Source organism: Balearica regulorum, chromosome 2 (genome assembly GCF_011004875.1).
Source record: "Balearica regulorum gibbericeps isolate bBalReg1 chromosome 2, bBalReg1.pri, whole genome shotgun sequence".
Classification (NCBI taxonomy): Eukaryota; Metazoa; Chordata; class Aves; order Gruiformes; family Gruidae; genus Balearica; species Balearica regulorum.
The window spans coordinates 100,177,811-100,202,235 of NC_046185.1; the positions used below are offsets into that span (position 1 = coordinate 100,177,811).

General features: G+C 44.1%; 3 protein-coding genes across 7 annotated transcripts in view; 1 reads left to right on the plus strand and 2 right to left on the minus strand.

Annotated features, from left to right (window-relative positions):
* Positions 1–7,751, plus strand: part of RANBP9 (RAN binding protein 9) — a 42,606-nt gene extending 34,855 nt beyond the window's left edge. The window contains exons 10-14 of one of the 3 annotated variants that reach the window (XM_075745120.1): positions 1,055–1,202; positions 2,925–2,998; positions 5,370–5,521; positions 6,220–6,331; positions 6,757–7,751. In XM_075745120.1, the coding sequence (XP_075601235.1) occupies positions 1,055–1,202; positions 2,925–2,998; positions 5,370–5,521; positions 6,220–6,331; positions 6,757–6,887 (617 nt within the window). In that variant the 3' untranslated portion in view covers positions 6,888–7,751. Of the gene's footprint in view, positions 1–1,054; positions 1,203–2,924; positions 3,093–5,369; positions 5,522–6,219; positions 6,332–6,756 lie in introns of those variants that run through there. The other 2 variants (XM_075745119.1, XM_075745121.1) reach the window with 2 other exon arrangements.
* A 344-nt stretch (positions 7,752–8,095) lies between these two features.
* Positions 8,096–11,538, minus strand: NOL7 (nucleolar protein 7). Its single transcript, XM_075745134.1, has 8 exons — positions 11,382–11,538; positions 11,214–11,274; positions 11,063–11,121; positions 10,936–10,967; positions 9,737–9,827; positions 9,313–9,434; positions 9,154–9,231; positions 8,096–8,479 (listed from the first exon to the last, which is right to left on the minus strand). The coding sequence occupies exons 1-8, from the start codon at positions 11,519–11,521 to the stop codon at positions 8,406–8,408; spliced, it is 657 nt and encodes a 218-aa protein (XP_075601249.1). The 5' UTR covers positions 11,522–11,538; the 3' UTR covers positions 8,096–8,405.
* A 303-nt stretch (positions 11,539–11,841) lies between these two features.
* On the minus strand, positions 11,842–21,974 carry SIRT5 (sirtuin 5). 3 transcript variants are annotated; one of them, XM_075745123.1, is made up of 9 exons: positions 21,825–21,974; positions 21,043–21,181; positions 18,467–18,600; positions 16,875–17,100; positions 15,330–15,417; positions 14,322–14,375; positions 13,258–13,381; positions 12,358–12,473; positions 11,842–11,981 (listed from the first exon to the last, which is right to left on the minus strand). In XM_075745123.1, exons 2-9 carry the CDS (start codon positions 21,155–21,157, stop codon positions 11,906–11,908), a joined length of 933 nt encoding a protein of 310 aa, XP_075601238.1. In that variant the 5' UTR covers positions 21,158–21,181; positions 21,825–21,974; the 3' UTR covers positions 11,842–11,905. The 3 variants fall into 3 exon arrangements, with proteins under 3 accessions (XP_075601238.1, XP_075601239.1, XP_075601237.1); XM_075745124.1 differs by lacking the exon at positions 21,825–21,974 and adding an exon at positions 21,469–21,676 and having other exon boundaries at positions 12,358–12,425; XM_075745122.1 differs by lacking the exon at positions 21,825–21,974 and adding an exon at positions 21,469–21,674.
* Between the last annotated feature and the right edge of the window lie 2,451 nt (positions 21,975–24,425).

The window sequence follows — 24,425 nt, forward strand, 5'->3', positions numbered from 1 at the left end:
TTCACTTCTGTTTCATTCTTAAATCCAAACTAGACCTAATCAGGGGCTTTTTTAAATTTATTTTTTTTTTTCCTCTTGGTGGAATTGAGTAGGAAGCCAGTGTAGCCTGGCTACCAGAATACCTGCTGCCCTTGGAAGGGCAGCAGTGTTGCTCATCTTCCCTCTGTGTCAAGACCGTGCTATCATGTGTGTGAGTTGGAGGTCCACTCAGATTTGCTGTTTGTTCTTCAGGTGGTTATTTGGATGCATTGTAGAAAATACCTCTAACTTTCTCATTTTTTAAAATAGAGGCACAGGTTAATAAGCAAGTTGATGAATGTATTATTAGAATTGAGGTTTGGGATTTCCTGAATGGCAGCAGCTGTTTTGTTTATAATACGCCTTTCCTGTGACCTCTTTCTATATTAGAAGATACTGGGGAGCTCCTGCTTTTGGGCTTGATAGAACTGGCAATTACATGTTTGCTTCAAATAGTAGTTTCTTGATTATCTTTTGGAAGGGTCAGAAGAGATTTTAGCCAGACATCATAATTTCACAGCATGGTGTAATTTTATTTAGCAAAGCACAATATTAACAATTAAAATAATTATATGGGGAAGGAGGGAGGTCGTATTTAAGTGTAGCAACATGTAAAGTATTTTCAGCATTGAATTTTACTGTGTATTTATCAAGAGAATTATATGATTAGGAATTAGTAAGATGAATGTCTGCTTCCATTCATAATGATTACAGTGGCCTAGGAAATATTTCCAGATCTTTCAGAAACAATGTATCACTTAAAAAAAAAAAAAAAGATGTTTCTACCTTGATGAAGGTTTCTGTTTTACTGGTGTATGAGTACAAGTGAAAAACCTTCTCATTGTTAAATAATGCTTAACATCTGTATTGCAGAAAACTTAAACCACAGACACTCTGAAACACGGAGGCTAAGTATTTGAGTTTGTTTGGCAAATCTAGCTTTTACTGACCAGGAACAATTAAGCTACTTACTTCTATAAATCGGTACTTACAAATAAATTTGTAGATCATTACAGTTATTAAAACTTTCTTTCAGGGTTTGAAAGTAGTTGCAGTAATGGAGTAATATCAAATAAAGTGCATCAATCTTACTGTCACAGTAAACACACGACCACCAGCTTGAATGTACCAGAGCTCAACAACATAAATGTATCAAGATCACAGCAGGTTAACAGCTATTCCAGGTGAATAAACTTCAGATCCTTCTAACTTACATTAAGGCTTGTGTTATCCATGTGCTTGTATTGCAGAGAAGAGTTTTCAGTGGGATTTGACGTGATTTTATTTTTTTCAAGGATAGTTAAAACATTTAGTGTCAGGGACCAACAGCTTGTGATCACTCTTAGTGTGCTTTGGTTGTTTTATTTTAACTTCTCAAGCTTAAAAGATTGTTTTTCTCCTGTTTGGTTAAAGAAATGTAATGGACAAAAATAAATTTCCTTGCTTATAGCTATTTATGGTCAGTTTTGAAGTTGTATAGTGAAGATTAACTAGCTCTCTGGCACTTGAGATTTTAATTTAAGCTGCTGATACTGATTTAAGCACATTGCACGTAGGTAATGAAGTCTTCTAGATACTCTGTGGCAGTACCTACAAAGTAAACATAATTGAGATGCATATGAAACGCGGACTCCCTTCCATTGCACACACAGGAATTGTTTGCGTACTCCAATCACTGTCACTTGTGCAAACATGTTCAATTCAGAGAATGAAAATAGATGTATTAACCAGGGTTAATAAGGTCATTTATAACCAGTAAATATTAAGCTCTGAGTTGCACAGATGCAGCAGAACCTAATTTGATGTCAAATACAACAGTACTTGGCTGCGGTGTCCAAGATGGATTCCCAAAACTGCCAACTAGGATGTGATGATGTGGTGATAACAGAAAGTATTTCAGTTGGATAGTGATGACTGGGGGGAAAAAAGTAAGAGTTTACTTTTTAACTTCATGATTTGTGTTTGCGTCAGCAATTGTCTCTGCCAAAAAGCCTGGCAGCGTCCAGGCAACTTTAAGATTTTTTTTTTTCGCAGGAGGAAGACAATTCCTTGGCTGCAGTGTTGCCCAGTCAGAGATACCTTTTGGTTTCCTTCCTTAAAGGAAGCTGAATATTTTTGGTTGCTGAGAAGCAATTTAATTTAACTTTTAATATAAATCTTTTTGGTCTTGAGAGAGGTTTTAGGTTGTCATTCTCCATGACGAAATAGAACAGGCTGGGATGTAACTGTCAGCAAAGCTCAGTCCCCAAAGCCGTGCTGGCATTTTCTAAAAGTGCTTCTGTGACCTTCTAAGAGCAAAGTGTGGTGAGGAGTTGTATGCTCTGAATTTGCCTCCGAGTATCTCTTCAGTGTCTTGGTTTACTCTGTATTTGCTTTAGGTTTTTCTTTTCCCCTGGCATTCCACTGAGAGTAAATGAGAGGTTCAAAAAGGTTTTTTGAAATAATTATTTGCCTAAATATGATATCCTCAAAGTAAGATGTATATTGAGTTAACTGTGTTTAAAAAAAAAAAACAAAAAAACAAAAAAAAAACCAAAAAACCCAAAACGTGGGAATAGTATATTTTCTCAATGCATTTTCTCCAGCTGTATGTATGTACAGATAAAAAAGGTAAAACTTTTTGGTGTGTGTATATAGAAAGTGCTACACTACTTACTCCTGAATAATGTTTAATTTTTCAGCAGCTGAAAATGTTATTTTACTGAATTCCAATGTTAGCTGAGAGCACCTTGAAGTTCTCCCTGGTGCTCTGGTATCGCCAGTTGCTATGGAAAAACTGTGGTCTAACTTGGTAATATTTAAAAGTAGCTTTTCAGTAGCCAAGATGAGGAAGTACTGTGCAGAAGTTGTGAAGAAGATAGTCCTATGTACTTAAGTAAAACTTTTATTTATTGCTCTCTTTCCAGCAATGATGTAGACATGGAAACAGATCACTACTCCAATGGGGTTGCTGAGACTTCATCCAATGGCTTCCTAAATGGTAGTTCTAAACATGATCACGAAATGGAAGAATGTGACACAGAAATGGGTCTGCAGTGATATTTCTTACATTTTTATTAAGTGATGGCAACAAGGTTATGTTTTTACTTGCAATGCTTCCCAACTTGAAAATTAAGGATATAAGCTCAAATTTTATTTATTTGTTTGTTTGTTTTGCTGTTTTTAGATGTAAATTGTACAACCACTGATTTAGGTGGTCCGAGGTCAGTGTGAGGACAGGGGAAACTGGTAACTGATGGATATTGAAACTATCATCAGTTTCTAAGGAAGTACTTTTGAGAAGAAACATCCTATTGTGTTGCACGCCTGGGTTAGGGTTGGCAGGTTGCTTCTCCCTCTTTCCCTAGTCCTCTTACTGTTCATGGTTCTTATGGCATCTTTGCACTTCATAGTAAGAGTAGAAATTCCAAATCACTTTTATTGAAGAATGCAAACTGCTAAATATGAAATGCTTAAGAAGAGAGCTATATTTGGGAACTGAGGTGTAAAACAACAACAACAACAACAACAACAACAAGTTTTCCATCAAAAAATATCCTGTTTTACATAGTTGTGGTCTAAAAAAACCCCTTTATTTTATTTAACCTGCTTTATACTCAGTCATACCTGTTGAGGTTAGTGACAAATGAGTATTGAAATACCCTCTGATTGCCAGCACACCGTCAAAAAAGATACTGTTGACTCTGTCAGTCACAGTGCTGACTGTCCCGGAAAGGCAGTGAGATCACTTCAGTGCACGCAGGCTGGAGCTTAGACAATGGTTGTTATTGCTGGTGGAGGAATCCATCCCAGCCATTTCTGCAGTTGCAGAACTACCTTCTCCATCAATCGATTTAACCACATGTCAATTAATAGGTAGTTGAAATTAAATGTGAAACTCAAGACATGGCCAGTAAACTTTCAGGACGCAGTGGTACTCACAACTATCTGTGAACGCCTCGCAGTTCTGAGGGCGGCGTGTGCTGCTGCTGATCAGGCAGCTTTGCTGGTAAATAAATACTAGGTGATTGTTGAAAAGCAAATACAATTCTGCTACAGCCCTGGAGCAGGGAGATGGAAATCACCAGACTAGTTTCCCTGCCTTATGCTCTGAACTGGGTAATAACAAGGCTGGTTATTATTTTCTGACAGAAAACCCAAAACTCTTCTTTGCTCTCTTGCAGCCTTTCCCACAGGAGGCTTGCTGTGGCACACATGAAGCAGCTGCACAGGGTGCAGAGTTGTTCGTGGGTTTTTTTTTAATGTAGTTTTCTGCCTTTGGAAAGCAATGCCCTAAACTGGGCTGCAGCTAGCAACAAGCACCACTGCATGAAGACTTGTGGGTGCTTCGCCTTTGTAAAAAAGAAATGTGGCTCCTCAGCCTACATTGTTTACTCCCCACAGTTTGAGTTTGGTGGTTTTTTGCTTTTTGAAATATTTATATATTCTCCTTAGTGCTGTGTATGTAATGTTAAGTAGGCAGATTTTTTTTTTCAAAGGTAATATGCTCACACTTAAAAATCCTTGTTGGAAACAGTGGTCAGAATACATCACTAGATGGCAATGTTAACATCAGAAAGAAGAATGGTTTTGTCATTAAAGTCTACATCAAAATTCGGATTCAAAACTTGATTCCATTGATGAAAAAAGACAAGGAATGGCTAAATTCCCCCCCCCCCCCTTTTTTTTAACAGGTTGCTTTAGTTGTAAATTTTAAAAAAGCAGGACTTTCAGAGAAGCCAAGGATTGATTTACTATTCATAAACTGCATTAATATATTTTGAAATCACCCATATTATTGTATTGTAGCAAACTGTAAAGAAATTGATTGTAGTGTTCTGCTTGATTACAAAAGAAGCCTGAAATGTTCAAATTACTAAGCTAATGTATTCTACAAGGAGTACAAACAATCTAAATGATTGTCTTGTAGCAGCATCCATTGTGGCTGTTTGGGAAGTTCAGGGCTTTTACCCTCCATTAGCAGTTCTGGTTTTGGCGCGTCTTTACAGCTGCAATGCCAAAGAATTAGAAAGACAGAACTGTGTGGACTTTTATTGTTGTCCATGCTAATTTTAAACTCTCATAAAATTTTAGGGTAAAATTTGGTTTATAGTCAGTTTAAAATTAACCATTTCAAAATAAACAGCACATGTAGACAGGCTTTGCTGTTAAACTAAGTCTTAATGTTTACAAAGGAGCAGTTCAACAGTGCTCGCTATAGGGGGGTACGTTATGCCAAGGTCTCTGGCCTGACGTGCTTTCTCTCTGAGAAGGCAGGTGTCTTTGGAGTGAAATCAGTGCAGATTCTCTAGAGCCATAGGTTGTAAATGTCAGCTCTATTAGTGGTAATGATGATGGTATCATTTTTGCAGAAGTAGATTCAAGTCAGTTAAGACGTCAATTATGTGGCGGCAGCCAAGCGGCTATTGAAAGAATGATCCATTTTGGAAGAGAATTGCAAGCAATGAGTGAGCAACTAAGAAGAGAATGTGGCAAAAACACAGCGAATAAGAAAATGCTGAAGGTATGTTTAATCTTGAGCTTGTAGTGTTAAGGTGAATAACTGCTGCCCAGCAGAAATTTTCCACAGTGTGCAGCATTGCAATACTGTTCTTCTTTAACTTCTGTAATTTATTTTTGTGTGTGTCTGACAGCACTGTTCTAGTTAGCTCTGGTGTGGCACTGTCTCGTGTCTTCTCTGTGTAGCATGTTCACAGGGAAGATAATTTCATACTGTAATACAATTAAAACCAGAGATGAATTCAGCACTTCCCTTTATCTCATTTCTGGCCATGTAGCTTGGCCTTTTCAATCAAAGTGCTGGTTTCAGCTCTAATGATAAACGAACCACAAGAAAGAGGATTGATACAGATGCTTAAACTGTGCTCTCTTCAGTGCTCTGTGTGTTAATTAGTTTACCTTGATTTGAGACTGCTCTGGAAAAGGAACTCCCCTGCCAAAGACCAACTGTGCAATTTTCAGTCTGGTTTTTTTTTTCCTCTTTCCCAATCATATGCTGCTAACTTTCGTCTTTCTGTTGGGAAAACCACTGCTTGCTCAAAAATGCAACAAACCCTGTTCCAATTTCTTTTTATCCTTTTGTATTGGTGAGGGTCATTGCTAATCACCTTTGATTCTGAATCAAAACTGGTGAAGAAAATAGTCCTCGTTGTCATTAGTAGGATATAGCTGTGAGATGTAATAAAAATCATCTTTCCACAGGATGCATTCAGTTTACTTGCATATTCAGATCCCTGGAGCAGCCCTGTTGGTAATCAGCTTGACCCGATACAAAGAGAACCCGTGTGCTCTGTACTGAACAGTGCAATACTAGGTAAGGAAAGGAAGGGCCGGCGGTCTTCAGGCGTGGCACGGGTGCCCTGCCTTCCGGCCGGCTAGCGCTGCTCCTCGCTGTACGTCATCCGCTGAGCCGGCCGAGTGGTGAACGCACTATAGCAGTGTTACAGTACGCTCTTCTAGTAAGGGGCAGGGGGCACGTTAATGATGTAACAGACATCATCATCTTTTGTTTGTTGTTGGTCAAAGCAGAGCAGGCTTGTTCAATAACGGTGCTATGTATGTGGGGAATTTGAAAATGCCACTCTTGCTCCTGCTGGGTCTTACTGTAAGAGCAAACTCTGCAAGTAAACACAGGAATTTTGAAATGAATGTTTTAAGCTAGCTTAAATTTTAAAGTTTTCAGTACATTCCTATGAAATTAATCAGGTATTTTAACTGCCACCATTGATTCTTCTTCAGAGACTCACAACCTGCCAAAGCAACCACCACTTGCCCTAGCAATGGGACAAGCGTCACAGTGTCTGGGATTGATGGCTCGATCAGGAATTGGATCCTGTGCGTTTGCCACAGTGGAAGACTACCTACACTAGCTATGCATTTGAAGATCTGAAAGGTGGTGTGGCACATTCAACATGGAAAGTAGACCAGCTCTGCTGACTGGAATTTGGAATTTTAATTATGTACTAAGGACAAGTCTGTCGCTTTATGTTGCTTCCTAGTTTACAGCATGATGCAAATGATTTCTAACTTAGCGTTAGGAGAAAATTTCCATCTTTAAACCTCTTGGACAACTAAGAGTTGAAAATATCACCGATAATGTCAGACATCCAAATTGACGAGTAACAATCCTCTAAACGATTGTCCAAAACAAACCAAAAATCCTGCTACCTTGTGGTGGGACGGACTAGAAAACACAGATGTATTAGCATGTGGGTGATGTAAATGTCGAGCAGGATGACTTGCCAACCTCCACCCCCATTGTTGTTACATAGTTCAATCAGTGTAATTTGCAAAATGCATAAACACCTGATGGTTTGGATACATAGTGTTGATGGGAAGAAATGATATTTTTTAATGTGTACTGTAAAACTTGAATTACTCAGGAGCTGAGTGAATATGTTTGTTGCTACTTACAATCCCAACCTGTTGATCTTAGTAGGTTTTTTTTTTTTGTTTTAACATGGTCTTTTCAACTTTGTTCCCTTGTTTAACTACAGAAAGCTTCTGTTGTGTAGACTCACCAGTTTAACTGTTGTATTATAACAGTATTACATGTCAACACAGTGTGGTTATGACCTATTTATATAAAAACCAAATATTTAGTCAATTTACAGTCTTAATTTAATCTTTGTACACCTTGCATTTTTAAAAGTGCTTAAATAGTACTATATTGCAATAAAATGTAGTGATATCATAATTAACCAGCCATTAAAAACTTACTTCTACATACATGGTAGCATGGACTTGTATGCTACATTTTCTTGGTTCTAGAGTTCTATCCTAGGAGAGTGGCCAGGCTGTCAAAAGCTGAAGGGTGACTGTGCTCTTGGCACAAACCAAGTTAGCTAGCAGGGCAGAGTCCAGGCACCAATGGGAGCTTATTTGGTACTCCCAGAAAATGGCAGGGGAAAAACCCCCTTATTCCTTGAAAGTAATCATCAAGTGGGATGAGAAGTGTCCTGCTAACTAACTGTGTGAGCTGACATTATGATTCTGATGTTAGGACAGAGTGATGCAAATAACTGGAAAAGCAGGAATAACTGATGGCTGTAAGAAATGCAGTGTCCAGAACAGTAAGTAAGTACATCATCATTCATCTTTATTCTCTGCAAAGGTTCTGCCTCATGGAGGCAGCTCTACAAGCCTGGTCTCAACACCAGCTGCTGTAAATCAGTGTCAGGGCCCTGGCCCAGCAGGTTTTTAGCTTCTCCAGGTGCTTCTGAAAGGGGAGGGATGAGAACAGAGAAGTCAGTTTGGGAACAGCCCTGGGCTGGTGGTTAGAGCTGAGAAAGGAGTGATGCTGGAGAAGAGGGGAAAATACATCTTTGTTGTGTAGAGAAACTAACTTTCAGTAAAAGTCCTTAATTGCATCTTCTGAAAAAAACTCTTCATACTTGATTTTTAATCTGTGTTGAGAGCCAACGTTTTTTAAACCTTGCTGCTCTTTGCTTTTTTTCTTGCCCTTAAAAAAAAAAAAAAGCAGTTAGTTACCATTTTCTTAGTCCATCTAATGCAGAAGTGGCAATCCACTGATTACTGCAGCATTTCAGAATAGAGCAACTGCTTAGAAAGCAGATAAAGTTCCTATTGTCTTTCACGTACAACAACCTCCTCCAGGAGGAGGGTGGGGGTACAGCAGTGCCTGCACTTCTGAAACCCAACTTGGAAAGCTGGCTCTGCCTGCCAGTGATCAGCCTCTAGTATTTGTGATGAGGGCTACAGCTGAGGCATGTTATCACGTAATGGCACTTTTTTTTTTTTTAAAGGAGAAACAGGCACCATTTCCCTCTGCTCACACAGAAATTCTGGGCTCTTAGCATCCCTGCTTTAAGTTTTACACATATGTGCAATGACTTGTAACAGCTTAGAGGTTGTACACCAAAACTGTAACAAAGCTTATTTCAACAAGAAAACATGGCTCTAGGCCCAGATACTGTTTCTTTACGTACCAAAAAGGAGGTAATTTTTTCCAGTTCTCTCATGCACCCTCCCCCGACTCAGGCTATACTGCCCTGCTGCCCTTCCCTTCCTAGTGGCAAGATACAGCCCTCTAGCACTAGAAAGCTTTTTTTTAAAAAAGTGTGTTTAAACCTCATATGCAGAAAGTGGTACCTACTTTGATTTTTTTATACTCACCCCAAGATTTGTCCACAAACTGAACAGCAGCTTTTTTAACTGGGTTTTTCTTATTTTCAAGGGAAAAAAATTCATTTGCTGAAAAGGAAATGAGTGTTCATTACTAAGCCTAACGTAGACACCTCTAGCTGCAGACCCACCCTACGGAACACTGCTTACCCTGTGCCCGGTTGGTGTCTGGGCCATAGAGCTGAGTGTTTAAAAAGTCTTTGGCGAGCTGTAGGTGGAGGCCTGTTAAACTCTGATCTTTCAAGCGCACAGCTGTATAGTTTCCTTTTGACCTACTTAAATGAAAAGATTTAAATCCCTGTAGCGTACCTACAGAACCCAGAACAGACAGGCCAGTCAGTGCTTTGCTACTTGAGCACAACAGGCCAGTGCTGGTTGCTGATGCTCAGCCAAGCTTTATAGCAATATTAAAAAAAAAAAAAAAAAACCCAACAATTGGACCAAGACTCTGAACTTGTCACCATAGGCCCTTCTGCGCCCCGAGTAGTTCCTTGGGAGTCAAACTGGTCTCACCAGCAGCTAATACAACTTTCCTCTATAAGGACATCGGTGGCAAAATCTTCTCCCAGCATACCTGGCACCCTTTCTTTGCTTGTCTTTCTTCACCTGCCTCTGGGCTTGGCCTCTCCTCCTCTGCTTTGCAGCCCCATCTCCACCATGTTTACCTAAAGTAAATTTAATAGAAACCAGAAAAAAATTCCCAAACATTATGAATCAAGAGCTGTAAGTGAGACAGGAACAGGAGCAAAACAAGTAGGCTGTGAAAAATAAGATATATTTAGTTAACTCCAACAGGCATTTTTCAGAAGCTCTGACTATTAAGAGGTAGACAGCCTTGCTTTTGCAGAAAGGCAGTGAGAGGGAGGGGAGAAGCACACCTCAGGGAGCCTCCCGCAGCACTGCCAGCTGGCTTTCCCCTTCTCCGGCACTGGCGCCACAAAACGGGATTCATCACAGCACAAAAATTCAGTGCAACACAACAGCTGCAAGAAAAGGGGACTCCAGCCTCGGCTTCCTTCTCACCATTCAATAAGCACCACGGAGACTGAGTATTCAAACCATCATCCTGAGCTCTGCTCTTGTTTATGCCAAGAGACTTTAAAAAAATAATTAAAAAAGGAAGAAAAAAGTAGCCGCTACACTGACCAGCTATACAATTATGTGAGGTACAGATGAGAGAACTGTTTTTAAAAAAAAAAAAAAAAAAAACACCTCACAAACATTTTCTTTTCTGTAAAGTACTCTGAAATAAAGATGAAGAGGGCTAGACAACAGTAGTCAATACTCTAGACTCGACTTTCTAGTTCAGAATTTGAAAAAAAGTTACCTAATGTTTTACAGATACCATTAAATCATAGTAGGATACATAAAGTATCAGGGCAATTAACAAATCTATCCAGGAATATCCTTTATAACTTAACTTAAAAGAATGCTAAATATTAATCTTCCTCTAGTAATCCTTGCTTTTTCCGTCGTAACACTTGCCCATTATTTCCTTAAACACCTCAGACTATTTTAACTGAAATCATTGTACAGCAAACAACTTTTGTAAGGGCACAGGAATCAGACACAATGCACCCACTACCAACTTCAGGTTTCTCCTCAGATATTTTTCCCTTGGCAACAGACAATCCTTCCGGCCTGCTGTTCACGTTTCAGACTTCCAAACAGGCCTCCGTGCCAGAGCGCTCCCCCCACCGCAGCTCTAGCACAGAACGGAAATCCCGAGGTACCGGGAAGAGCCCCGCGTTAGCAAATGGGGCTGCGGCCTACCTCGGTTACCCGCCGCAGCCTTCCCGTCGGGCCTGTGGAGTAAGCAGACGGCAGCAGGTTACTCACTCTCCCAATTCACGCCCCTTCCGTTTCCTCCAAGCCCACTCCCCTCGCACCGCCCCCTCACCGTGCGGGCGGCGCGGCGGCCAGCTCCTCCAGCACGGCATCGGGCAGCAGCTTCCGCTTCTGCGGGGGAGAGGGGAGCGAGTTAGCGGGGCGGGGGCGCTGCCCGCCCGGCGGGGAGGCTGCGGGCAGGCGGCCGGGGGGTGCTGCCGTACCTTCTGCTCCGTGAACAGCTCCTGGCGCCGCCGCCGCTTCTCCTTCAGCAGCTCCCGGTGCCTGCGGGGAGGCGGGAGGCGCCGTCAGGGCGGCCGCTCGCCCTCGGGGCGGGGGAAAGGGCCTCCGCGCCGGTGGCCGGTTGGGGGGGGGGGGGGGGATGTCCGTACCTCCGGGCCGCCTCCCCCACGAGCTTCCGTTCGGTCTCGGCCGCCTCCTTGGCCACGCCAAAGGACACCTCCTCCGGGGCCTCGTCCTCCGAGGAGGGCGGGCTGAGGAGCGCGGCCCCCGCCTTCTGCCGCCGCGCCATGTCCCCCCCACGCCACCCGCCTGACCCCCGCCCCGGAAACTCTTCCCTGCCTTCCGCCGCGAGCCGCATGCGCGCCCCGCCCCCGGCACGGCCACCCGCGCCGACTGGGGACGCCCCGCCCCAGGGCGGGAGCACGGCGCGAGGCACTACCCCTCGCGCCCAGCGGTTTCACCCTCCCCCGCACGATGGCGCAGAAGGAGGAGGCCTGGCCGGCCGGTACCTGCGGTGCCCGCCCCGGGCCCCCGCCGCCCGTTTATTGCCGTGGGGAGCAGGGGAGGGGACAGTCCGCGGAGACCCGCCGCCTCCTCCCACCCACCCCCTTCCCCAGCCCTCCCTCCGCCCCCGCCGGGCTGCGGCGCTTCCCCGCCGGCCGCTCCGAGGTGCTCAGGAGATGATCTCCGTCTGGTGGCGGGCCAGCGCCGGCGGCAGAGTGGTCCCGCAGGGGCCCGGGAAGTGGAACCTGGAAGGAAGCAGCCGGGTGAAGGGGTGGGCAAGGACCAGCGCACGCTGCTGCTTCTGGCAGTGCCCGAGAGCGCGTTTGACATGCAGGTAAACCAGGTAGCCCTGCTTCTCGGGGGGGGGGGGGGGGGTTAGGCTTTCTAGGTCCTAAGGGCAGGCCTCAGCTTCACACTTGGAAAAATACAGATGTATCTCAAGTGTAATTTAAGTCCACCGAGAACAACCATCTTTTCTTACTAGAAAAAAAAAAAACTTTTCTTAAGCACTGGGGAAGAAACTAGAAATCCTTGTTAAAAAATTTTCAAAGCAATTCAATGGAAAAGGCAATGAAGATGGAAGGGACTAGAGCTTGCTAGTTTAAAACCGAGCAGCTTTACCTGAATCTGTTTGTAGCAGGAGTGGCTTCCATATTAAATTCTGCAACTGGCACCCCTCTGGCGGATACCTGAGGGGCAAACATAGCGGCAGGGTACACCACGGAGGAAGTCCCGACCTGCAGGGACAGGGTGAAAAATCACGAGTGTAGCAGGCCAGGAGTTAAACAGGCAGAAATAAACCAACCCACAAGGTAAGGACTCTTCTCAGAACACTGAATCTGCAAAACCAGTAAAGCATGGAAGAAATGAAACCAAATCAATATCTATATTTAGTGCCACTGCGTATGCAGTTATTTAACATAGCTAAGAATCAGGAATTGTTTCACTGATGCAACACAAAGAAGCCTATTTGGGGATTGTAACTGTACATGAACAAAAAAAACCCCCAAACAAACAGAAACAAAACAGCAGACTTTGCTTTCAGGGAAAAAAGCCCCCAAGTCATCCCTTCTGTTACCTGAGATTATTTTCTGAAGGGTATGCAGTATTCTGAGCAAATGTTTTCGTCAGCAATGTAAAACCAGCATGGCATGTAAACAACCTCACAAAAACAGCAGCATATGAAAACAGCTAGTTACCTTCTTACAACATTTTGTAACTGTTTTTTTCACTGTGAGACATTCAAATACTAGCTAACGCCCTAACACCTGTGTACACTAAATGCAGATGTCAGCCAAGCAAGATACGCACATGCTAAATCTGTTAATTTCTGAGTGGTATACGTAAATTTTCAAATTTAATGCTCTTTTAATGTTTTACACGTGACACTAGAGAGTCGCTCAGGAGTTTTTAGCTCCCTCGGGGAAGTGCGGATGCATCTCCTTTACACCCAGGAGGCACAACCTCTTTAGCTTGGCTTCCCTGCTGGTTAAGAGGCCAGGTAACAAAAGCGTCACTCACTACCAAGCAGAGGTCGCATATCTCAAGCTCCTTCTCAACCTCTGTGAGAATGTTGGGATCCAGGGTTTCGCCAAACCACACAACGTGGGGACGGAGGAGCCCGTTGCAGCCGTCCTCCTCACACCTGTTTAAAAAACGTAAAGGGACAGCGTTACGCTTCTGATGTGGGCGGCACTTCAACCTGCAAAACGGCCAAGTGGTGTTTTCGTTCTCATTTGGACATGTCTTATCTGCCCTCACTCTTTCTCCCTTCTCTTTCGCAGCTCTCCCCAGACCCTCCTCTACCACGTGCTGGACAGAAGGCAGCTGATGCCATGCTACACGCACGTTGGATGTACACACATGCTGCCTGGTCACACAGAACGGGTTGCTGAACAGCTGTTCAGCTGAGATATTTAAACCTGTCTTTCCCTTACTTGGATCCTGAAACGTATGAAACTTAAAAACATAGGATGCGCGACAGACCTCTGCCTCCATCAACTTTAACAAACTGATCAACAGGTTTCTAAGGAGAACGTGAACTGAAAGACAGAAGCATCGCGTTAGCCTCTTTTCTTTAGGACCCAGATGAAAAATACAGTGGCTTCTTGCACCTGCAACTAGCTAAGGCAAAGCTTCGGCCATTATAAAAAAGCACCATGGCATATTTAGTGCCTGCGAGGGACTATGCAGTGGCTGTACGCCAGCACAGTATTCCAGACTGACTAACAGTAGGTAGCACCTGCCAAGTAACAAAACGTTCACTGCGTAGCACTTAACTTCTTACTGCAATTCTACTACTACTCCGCTTACTACAAAACCTGTGAATTTAGGCATGTTTCAGCTTCGCGCTCAAGTACACAGGCATGCAATCCCTTTAGCATCGTAGTAAACTTCTAGTACACACTCCTGTTGTCTGCTGTCCCCTGTATTGCCAGGCTTAGACTTGGTTCTCTGGGGCAAAGTCCCACGTCTTTTTCTCCTGTAGAATGTTTCCCTGTCCTTCCAAAACTACGTGAACAGTAATATAAGCCTTTGAGATGCACAAAGAGGTAACAGCAAAACCCAAAGCAGCCCATACGTACTGAGGAAGGTCTTCAACTGGAATTGTGGCATCTTCTGTTCCAGGATCAGGAGCCCTGAAGTTACAAAATTGAAATACATATTCAATCATACAAGTGCACTTTATATATTAATAAAAACTTAGTATTCTCTAAAGCACACTCTCCAATCGAGGAACCTTTGCAACTTCAGCCAGCTTCGACACCCACTACAATCGTAAATACCGCACACAGGGCACGTAGGCATTTGTCCAGAATTATCCCAGAGCTAAGCAGCTGTAATAAGCTGGTCAAAGGCACAACAAATACTCACGTAGCTATCTAAAGATCTGGTGAAATGCAAAGGGGAAGAACCCCTAAAAATCTGTAAGCTTATGCCTGTCTTTTTCCCCCGCCTTCTTTTTTTAATGGTGAAAGAAAGAGGATGGCTAGAAAAAGGAGATCGAGGATTCTTCTGCAACTTTTTAAGTTGCAGAAATCCTGGGAACTGATGCTTCCCTCCTGATTGCTTCACACATCTGCATTTTAAGAGACCTGTCATCATGAGACTCTCATTGATGAGTTAAAGGACCAAAGGTACTAGGTGCTCAAGAGATGCAGAAGAGGACAATCCATGTATTAAGTGATGACAGTCCAATTTAAGGAAGAAACCTTATTAATTTAACTTAATAAAAAAACCTGGAAGGTGAAGAGGATGGCAGTAAACACACATTCTCAAAGAGTACAATTAGTTGGTGTCCAATACGAGAGTTTCAGACCATCTGAAATTGTTCTAATTAAGACATATATAATGTTGTGCTAACTTAGAAGTTAACAGTTACTCATTCACAGGACTTAAGGTATCACGGGCTCTCACTGAAGTAACGAAACAGTACACTCACGCTTCAAAACAGTTGTGTAAAATCTGACATTAATACTACTAAAGGAAAATTAGGTGGTCGGCTGAAACTCCTGTACGCTCCTAAAATGACTCCCTTCTGTTGAACAGCAGGCAAAGTAGAAAATGCAGAGTTTGGAAGGCAGACATCTTACCCTTTCCCGGCCAATGCGGGGCATATTGGACTCTTGTAATTCGCAGCCACATTTCCACAGTTGGTGCACCGAGTTTTAAATAAACTACCTGAAAAGCATAAAGAGAAAACACCAGGGATCAAGGGATTGCTCTGAGGCATTGCTGCACAAACAAACAGCTGTGGTCATCCTGGGCAGCCCTTATTTGACTTGGAAGACTGTACCCTGTGGCTAACTTACTACACAAACGTAACAGCCAAGTGTGGAAACCTGGCAGTGTTATGAACAAGACGCTGTTTACACAGCGTGTACACACGCTTTTGTTCAGCGACCCAAGGTGACCAGCATCACAGTTCAGCACAGACCGGGCCCGGCAAACACAGACACAGCCCTTTCAGCTGAACAACAGCAACAGTCCCCCTAAGCTATGATTTGTCACCTTGTTCTACCTCACCACATGAGTAATACACAGCCTCGTAACAGTATTTCAGAGGAAAATCATTGTTTGAAATAGCACTGAGGGAGATGATTTCTGCTTTACTGCTTTTTCCCTTGAATCAGAAACATTTTCTTAAAAAAAATATGCCTGTTAATACCTTTTTGTTTTATCCAAAACTCCCGAACCCCAAGACTTTTGTAGCATTAGTAACGTGCTGTAGAGATGCGCAATTATTACCAAGAGTTTAAAATTGTTTATATTTTGTAAAGACTAAGACTAAAATTAAACTATACGCAAGGCTTTATCCTTTGATCCACAACTGCAAAACAATTTGTGCAGGTTTTCCATGTCTAGATCACAAAGTAGCAGTGGGAAATCCCATTTAAACCTGTCGTGATACTTAGAGTTAAGAAGCATCATAGTGCTGGGAGACCAGGATGGGACTTCGTCCTGGGAGATTTCCACTCTGTGGCAGGGCCTGCGGCGTGAAAGCACCTCACAGGACGGAGAAGGGCCTCCTCACCCTCCATTTTCTCCACCCCATAACATATTTCATCAGATCCAAAAGCCCCAGTGAGCCCCGCGTGCTGCACCTGTGTTGTGCTCCTCTGGACTTTGCTGAGGAGAGGGCGAGAGCGAAGGATGCCACTAACTACGGGGAAGAGGGAGGGAGCGCCACTGGGCATAGGAGAGAAAGGGAAGGGACTCTTGTTTTGTTTCCAGCCCCTTCTCCCTCCTGTAGCCAAGGGCTGCACCAGTGGGTCTTTGAAGGGCAGGGCAGGACAGAGGGAAAGCGGCAGGTAGCAGAGCAGAAAGCACCAGCGCTGGCGAGACTGGTCTTGCCAACGCACTTTTTATTGGTGGCAATACCGGTGTGGCAGCACCACCGCCGCAGAGCAGAAGTCCTCAGTGGATTATTCTCCCTTTTCTAAGCAAAATCAGCCCAGTGTCACTATTCACATGTATTCAAGTGGATGCGAGGCAAAACTGAGCAAGTGGGAGGGGAGAACCAGTTCTTGCGTACTGTCAGAATCCATTAAGAAAGAAAGATGAGAAATAAAGAGAGGCTATGAAGTACCCGAAACAGGGTAACAGGTACCTGTAGAAACAGGTAAGCTGGTTCTTACCGTGAATTTCTAAGAGGTGCTTTGTGCCTGCCTTTCTGTGTAGCTCATCGATATTCTGAGTAATGACCACAACGCTCCTTCCTTGCTTGCTCAGTCGCCTTTCGCACTCTGCAATGGCAATATGTGCAGGATTTGGATGTTTACTGAGCATCACTTCCCGGCGGTAATGGTAAAATTCCCATACACGAGAAGGGTTTCGCGCAAAAGCCTCTGGCGTAGCCAGCTCCTGGAAAGGACATAACAATTCATGCTACCGATGAAAGGGCAAGAAAATCCCCTCCCCAGGTGAAGCCTGCTAGCATGCTGCTGTTTACACTGCTACCAGCATAACAAGATAATCAAACGCAGGTTATTTGTAACCAGAGGCAGCTGACAAGAATATAGTTCAACAGCCCTTATGAGGATGACAACTCAATGTATCTTATCAAATGAGGAAATGACTGATATCACTAGTGTGGTACATGGTTTTACCTAGCACACTTGGAATTTATTCTGTGCCGCCCTACCAAACTATTAGGAGTTCAGTACAGCACAAAGGAAGATGAGATGTTTCAGTGCATGTGATTTTTGGCATTCAAAGCTCTCTTTTCCACAGCAGCCATAAAACTCGGCATCACGTGGATGTATTTCCTTTGCTAGCAATTTCTTTCCTGCCTTAATTTAAGTGTAACGCAAGCCAAATCACAGCCATTGTCAAAACCCAAGTCTACTATCTTTATGTGCCTGTAAAATCTAAGTTATATTTTTCACACTAACTTTAATTTTGCCTTATCTTTTTTAAAACGAGGAGTAGCTCAGTGTAATGCTTCAGTGCCCAATTCTACTGGCATAAAAACACTGAATGCAAACTTGCTGATGCAGAAGGACCAGGCATTTATACACATGCATGCTTTATTCGCATTAATAGTCACTGAAAGAAAAAATGCAGCGTTAGATTCAAACCATCTCTAAAACCTTGTCTCTTTGTCCCTTTTTTAACTTTAACAAGTTTTTAATGAATGCTATCACTAAAAAACACAAAGAAAGCAAATGTGATCGCACCGTTTGGGGTAGCAGTTACTGACAGTATAATGATTACTGGAAACATCTGCAGTGCCACGCGGGATCAGACTCACAAGGCACCTACACAACTCGTGTATTTCGGTGCTCTCCCTCGCGTCGCTCCACCCCGCAGGGTCTGCTTCCACCTCCCCTCCCACTGCTGGCAAGATCACACCAGCAAGAGACAGAGCTTGTGGGACAGTTAAACACTGCGAGGAGCCCTGTCCCCAAACAAACCAACAAAAATATCCTACAATGTTTTTTAAAGAGTGTTAGGAGAAACCAAGAATAAAACAGCTAGTCGACATCATCGGTTCTGTCTTTTGTTGTTTTGGTAAAAGGTTCTTAGGAGTTTAAAACAGGAAAGGCCCCATGAGGTAGGAAAACGGTGAGGGTGTCAAAAGATGAGCAAACAGCTAAGCTGCAAGGCAGCGAGAAAATGGGGATGGTAGAAAGACCCAGAGCAAAGACCCCAGGAACGTTGTTTTTCCAAACAGCTGATAACCCACACAACAGAAAAGTTTGTGTGGGGATGGGCCACCAGTACATACCTGGGCTTGCCACTTTCTCCAGAAACCACCAGCCCCTCTGAAGGTAGGAACTCCACTCTCCGCACTAACGCCGGCTCCTGTGATAATGGCTATATGCTTCGCTTTGGCAAACGCTTCTCGAAAATCAGCCATATCTACGCGTGGGGAGGAGAAACAAACAGCTGTTCATTTAGGCTTTTATATAGGAGGCCATGCATACGGTGCTGCCAAACTTACGCATCCAGAAGTGGTTTTCACGTACACCTCCCATGACTTTAATTTCAGAATACTAATTTGTTTCTGAGTTTCTGTATATTGGAATTTGAAGGGCAATTCCTGGAAATCCTCAAAAATGCAGATGAGCAAGCTTGGTAGGGCAACACGTATTAAACTATGAATATAGTCAATATTTGAAAGACAGAGCCTTGAACTAAAACCCCACATGAGATGCTACCAGGATAACAACTGCTGCCACCACCACCCAGGAGCAGTTTGCTTCCTAATTGTAAGGTAAGATCCTGAGATGAAAAAAATTTACGTTTGCTTAGAAAGTATCACCTTCAAAATTAAGGTAGTTTGGGAAAACGCATTTCTTTCTGAGGCATCTTGCCCATTTTCTATGTCTGCAATTGTATTCTCTGTTTTTGAATGTATGTTCCCTCCATTTGTCCCTGCATGGTAAAGTAACTAGGGAAAAAGATGGGAAGTCTCCTTTGCATTTTTTCTAAGGGTCAAAACAAGATTAAAAAGGAACAGATTAGCTAGAGAGAGACAAAAAAAAAATCTCTTCCAGTTTACCTTGGACATTAAGTTTAAAGCAACGTATTTTAGAATCACAGAACAGCTGAGATGGAAAGGGACCTCTGGAGATAGTCTAGTCCAAACCCCCTCCTCAAGCAGGGTCAGCCAGAGCAGATTGTCCAGGACTGTGTCCAGTCAGGTGGTTTTTGAGTATCTCCAGGGATGGAGACTCCACCCTCTCTGCACAACCCATTCCAGTATCTGACCACCCTCACACTAAAAAAGTGTTTTCTTGTGTTCAGATGGAATCTCATGTGGTTTAACTTGTGTCCATTGCCTCACGTCCTGTCACTGGGCACGACTAAGAAGAGTCTGCCTTGTCTTCTGAACAGTCTTGGCTCTCTCAGCCTCTCCTCGCATGTCACCTGCTCCAAATCTTTAATCATCTTTCTGGCCCTTCACCAGACTCTCTCCAGTATGTCCATGTCTCTCTTGGGGAGCCCAGCACTGGACCCAGCACTCCAGGTGTGTCTCACCAGGGCTGAGGAGAAGGATCACCTGCCTCCATCTACTCGAGATGTTCTGCCTAGTGCAGCCCAGGAGGCTGTTGGCTTTCTTTGCCACAAGGGCTCATCGCTGGCTCATGCTCAACCTGGTGTCCTCAGGACACCAGGATCCTCAGGGCCTTTTCTGCAAAGCTGTTTCCCATCCTGTTCTGTTGCCTGGAGCTATTCTTCCCCAGGGGCAGGACTTGGCATTTCCATTTGCTGAACTTCATGAGGTTCCTGTCATCCCCTGTCCCCAGCCCGTCGAGGTCCCTCTGGATGGCAGCACGACCCTCTGGTATATCAGCCACTGCTCCCAGCTTTGTGTCATCTGCAAACTTGCTGCGGGTTTGCTCTGTCCCATCATCCACATCATCAATGAAGGTGTTAAACAATATTGGCCCCAGTATTGACTCCTACAGCATGCCACTAGTGACTGGCCTCCAGCTGAACTTCGAGCTGCTGGTCACAACCCTAATCTTCCCAATTTACTACGGTGTGGGTTTTTTGTTTGTTTATTTAAAAAAAATAAAAGCAGATAAGTTTTTACAAGGAGAAATAGCACTGGAGAAGTCCCAAGACGCACAGCACGAGAGCTGTAGAACTGGGCAGAGAATACTACGATTCTAATGCCCCATCTGCTGTTGTAAACCAAACCTCACAAAGCCCTTGTTCTCCTAGTCCAGTCTCCACTCTCGGACAGCAGCCAAACACCGACGCTCAAGGCAGCAGAAAAAGCAAGTGCACCTTGGCTACTCAACCGTTAGGGATTTTACTGTTACACCTGTGAAGTTCTCTGTGTGGTTTTCAATTAAAACACATCCTCAAGTTAAAAAAACTAACCCCAAAAAAACCCTGAACAAACAAAAAGAGGGTATTTAGTACTACTAGACTGAACAAGATTCCTGGGGTTACCCAATACCTTGTTCCCGAGTTGTTACAAATGCTCGAGGCCCTCTATAATTCTTGTACAAAGAAATGAGGAGTGAGTTTTATTACCTGCTAGGATTACGGAAAGGAAATGCAATTAGATGGAAAGGAAATGCAATTTGTTAGCATACATTTATGTGCATAAATTATAAATCCTAAAAACAAGTCACCAGGCAACCACATTAATGGCAACTGTGTGAGGGTTTTTGGAACTATCCACAGAAGATAAATTTTAGCAGCTGAAAAAAAAACCCCCTTCACAATCTTCTAAACATTTTGAATTAAACTATAGATGCTGCCTATTATACAAAACCCTCTAGAACTTCAAATCTAGCTCAAACACCTGTCTGGGGTACTAAAGGAAAGAAATAGATGTCTTACTCGAACTAGGACGAGCCATTTCCAAGCAAAACTTCTGTTTCTTTGAAGAAGCAGCCTTAAGTCCGCAATACACTTGGGAAACCAACCTTCTAGTGGTAGATTGAAAGAGACTCATCAGCACCACTCGGACGCACGTTACCTGAGAAGAAATTAATGAAACACAAGCTGCCTATTTAGGGAGCAGATTTCTACAAGCTCCCTGTAAGGAATTCTCCATAAAGAACAGAGTACAAACATTATTCATGGTTTTCTCCTGCACCTTCAATTTTTGCGTTGCAAAACACAGACATCTCCAATCTAAGACCCCCAAAAGGGGATGACTGCTTTTGTCTGGTTTTGCTTCTAGTTAAGAATCGCAGAGATTAGTTACCCTTAAATAAATTCTCTAATCAACAAAAACACACCATCGCGGATTTTAATGTTTACCTCACACCACGCTTTTAAACGTTGCTGCCTCACGCAAGACCAGCTCCCAGGATCCCACTGTCAAATTTTAAGGGAAAATCAACCCCGACGGACGCTTCGCTGGGCAGGCTTCACAACGGAACCAAGCTGCGGCAGCAGCCCCGGAGGGCAGCAAGCGTACGTGCAGCTGCCCGCTTCCAGAAGGGCGAAGGGGAACCGCGCCGGCGGACGGAGCCGCGCCGAGGGGGAGGCGGCGGCCGCCGCCTCCCCCTCGGCGCGGCTCCGTCCGCCGGCGCGGTTCCCAGTCACCCCCCGCCCCGAGAGGTCCTGGGATCGCGGTTTCGCGTCCCGCCGGGGGCGGGAGGGGAACGACTTACCTCAGCGGCGGGGAGCGGCTGCGGGCCTCGGCTCGTACGGCGCTGGAGCCGAGGCGTGCGGCTCCGCACGTCCCGCCCTAGGTTTGCGGCGGGGCCGGCCTTCCCTCCGCTCCGCCCCGGCCTCGTCTTTCGCTGTTGACGGCTCGCAGAGCTCCCGGCCGGCACCGGGTGTGCGAGCAAAGGTTGAGGCCGGTGTCAAGGCAGGAGGGGATGGATGGAGGCTGAGATGGGGGTGCTGTGGAACCGCAGCTGCCTTCGATGGCTCATGTAACGCCGGAACGAGCACGTATTAGATTTAATTATACCCAAGTAGGTCTGGAAAGGTGGATGCTTTTCCAGTATCATCAGTCTGAGGTTCACCCTCAGTCACTGTTTACACGGTCTCTGACAAAACTCCTGTATTTGGACATTCATAGCATTAAAAAACCCCAGCCTTGACAGCTTGCTCACAGTTTCCACAGTTTTTATAAGGAAAGCTGTTCTCAGCTTGTTTTTCTGCAGAAACAGCTTCTTCCTCTCCCCCCCCCGCCCCCTTCCCCAATAAATTTAAATCGTAGTCCTTTTCAGTCAAGCAGAGTTTTCACTCATTTTTTTCCCCTTTGTTTTCTGTCAATTACCAGCTTTATAAATAGATGAAGAGGTCCCTGAAAGAGGGCCCGTGTACCCCAACATGAGAAGGACGGAAAGATGAGTCCCACCGCGCTGCAGAGGAGCTCTTCTCAGTCCGCCACCTGCAAACCAGCCCAGGTGGCCAGGGAGCAGCTTCTGCCTCAGACCTGGTCCCTAGCTATGGGGCATGGGGGGTTACAGGAGGGAATCAAGGGGAACAGGCAACACCAAGGCGGGGGGTGGGGTGGGGTGTAAATATAAATACCCAAAGGTTGCTCCCAGGGGCTTGCAGCCCATGTTTCATTCCTTACACTGCTCCCTGGCACTTGTTACTTACATCATAGGAACACATAATATTCCGCCTCCAGTTGCAAACATGAAGGCAGGCTTTTGCGGGGGAACGGTACTGATTAAACACTGAGCTTTTCCTTGCTGAACTGTTAACAGCTGTTCTCTGAGCACTCTGGCTAAATCTCCATAAAGGCATGTATGCTTGAAAAAACCAGCACATCATAAATTCAGACACCAAGATAAAGGCTGTTACAGGCTGTAACTATCCTGATGGTCAAAATCAGGTAATTCTATCTGAACTGGGGAAACCACCGAGATGACAGGTTTGTTCTGGCAGCTCAGACAAATCAAGGATTGGCTCTGCCCTACATTATTCAGTATTATGACCAGGGTTAGTTTTGGTTTTTTAAGTCAAGGTCTTACCATGGATTGTAGATCCTGCTTATTAGGCAGTGTATTTTAGATGCTAGTTAAGGTACTATTTTTTTTAAAAAAAGGCAATTCGCAGTTGGACTATCACCACATTATTCCACTGATTACAAAGTTCAAGACAGCAAACTACTAGTCTAACATTACTAATAGAAAAACTGCTGCTGTGTTTATGTGAGTTTGATGAGCACATCAACTAAAATGCTTGTGTTTCCACATTACCTCATCATACTCATTAGATATGCTCCTTCTAACTTTAAATTAACCTAGGGCAGGGCGCGTTAATATGCAAGGTTTTAAAAAGTACAATCTTTCAATAACAACAGAATTCATGACAGCACAGGTTATGCAAAATGTGTACAGCACAAAACTAGGTTGGCTTGTTTAGGTTTCTCTGGCATTTATGTATCGTATACCCCAAGAAGGAAAATTATTCCGGTGTTTCTTAAGCAATGATGCATCCTGTATTCTCAAAGGTCTGAAACCATGAAGAACCTAGTTCTGCTGATGCTAACCTAACCTGGTGTAAATACTGATTATCTTTGCCATAAGAAAATGACCATGTTAGCTTTCAAAATTGTTTGTAGTGGCCTTGGACAAATATGTTTATGCAAACATGTGCACACACACACGTGTGTTTTCTAAAAAACATTATAAAAAGATTAAAGTGACATCTAAAATTAACTTGGAAGACTATGGTGTTGGGTGTAGGTACCTGGCAGTGTTCTAGGATCATCTGTGCCTGATAAAATACTTCTGTGTTTTTTCTATTACGGTAATTTCTTCCAGCAGCAGTATCACTAATGCAGTGAAAGCAACTCAAGGTAGACACCAGAAGTATGAAGTGTTCTACAGAGATATTAATTTCACCAAAATCAATTAACACGTAAGAATCCCATCTCAGAGCAGCCAAAAGCTATGTCAAGGGTAAGTACACTGAGCTTTGCACACCCCGCTTTCATTCCCCGCCCCCCCCAGCACATCACCCTCCCAGCTGCCAACCACGTTGTACTCTGCTGAGGCACTGACATATTTAGCAGTGAGTCTGTCTTGTCTGTCTTCCAGGAACTTGTCCCGTCTCCCCTTGACCCACATGACACCATTCTCTGGCAGGAGTTCCCCAGCTCTGCTCCCCATCCTGTGAAGGAGGGGGAAAGCAGCAGGTGAGGAATGTGTACCCACAGGGGCTGCGTTTCTCCTCTCCACACTGCATGAACCTGTCAGTGTTTAAATAGGTTAATGTCCTCCAGTCTTCCACTCCAACCTTGTTAT

Bases quoted from the DNA above. Each gene is read 5' to 3' on its own strand.
- SIRT5 (XM_075745123.1), bottom strand. From the start codon at position 21,157: ATGAGTCTCTTTCAATCTACCACTAGAAGGTTGGTTTCCCAAGTGTAT. The intron at 18,601-21,042 runs GTAAGACATCTA...CCCCACGCGTAG, and splicing joins AATGGCTCGTCCTAGTTCGA to ATATGGCTGATTTTCGAGAA. The intron at 12,474-13,257 runs GTGAGTGACGCT...CTGTCCCTGCAG, and splicing joins TATGCGACCTCTGCTTGGTA to GTCGGGACTTCCTCCGTGGT.
- NOL7 (XM_075745134.1), bottom strand. From the start codon at position 11,521: ATGGCGCGGCGGCAGAAGGCGGGGGCCGCGCTCCTCAGCCCGCCCTCC. The intron at 10,968-11,062 runs GTGAGGGGGCGG...CTTACTCCACAG, and splicing joins GCCGCCGCGCCGCCCGCACG to GCCCGACGGGAAGGCTGCGG. The intron at 9,232-9,312 runs GTAAGCAGTGTT...TTTCCTTTTCAG, and splicing joins AGACACCAACCGGGCACAGG to CAAATGAATTTTTTTCCCTT.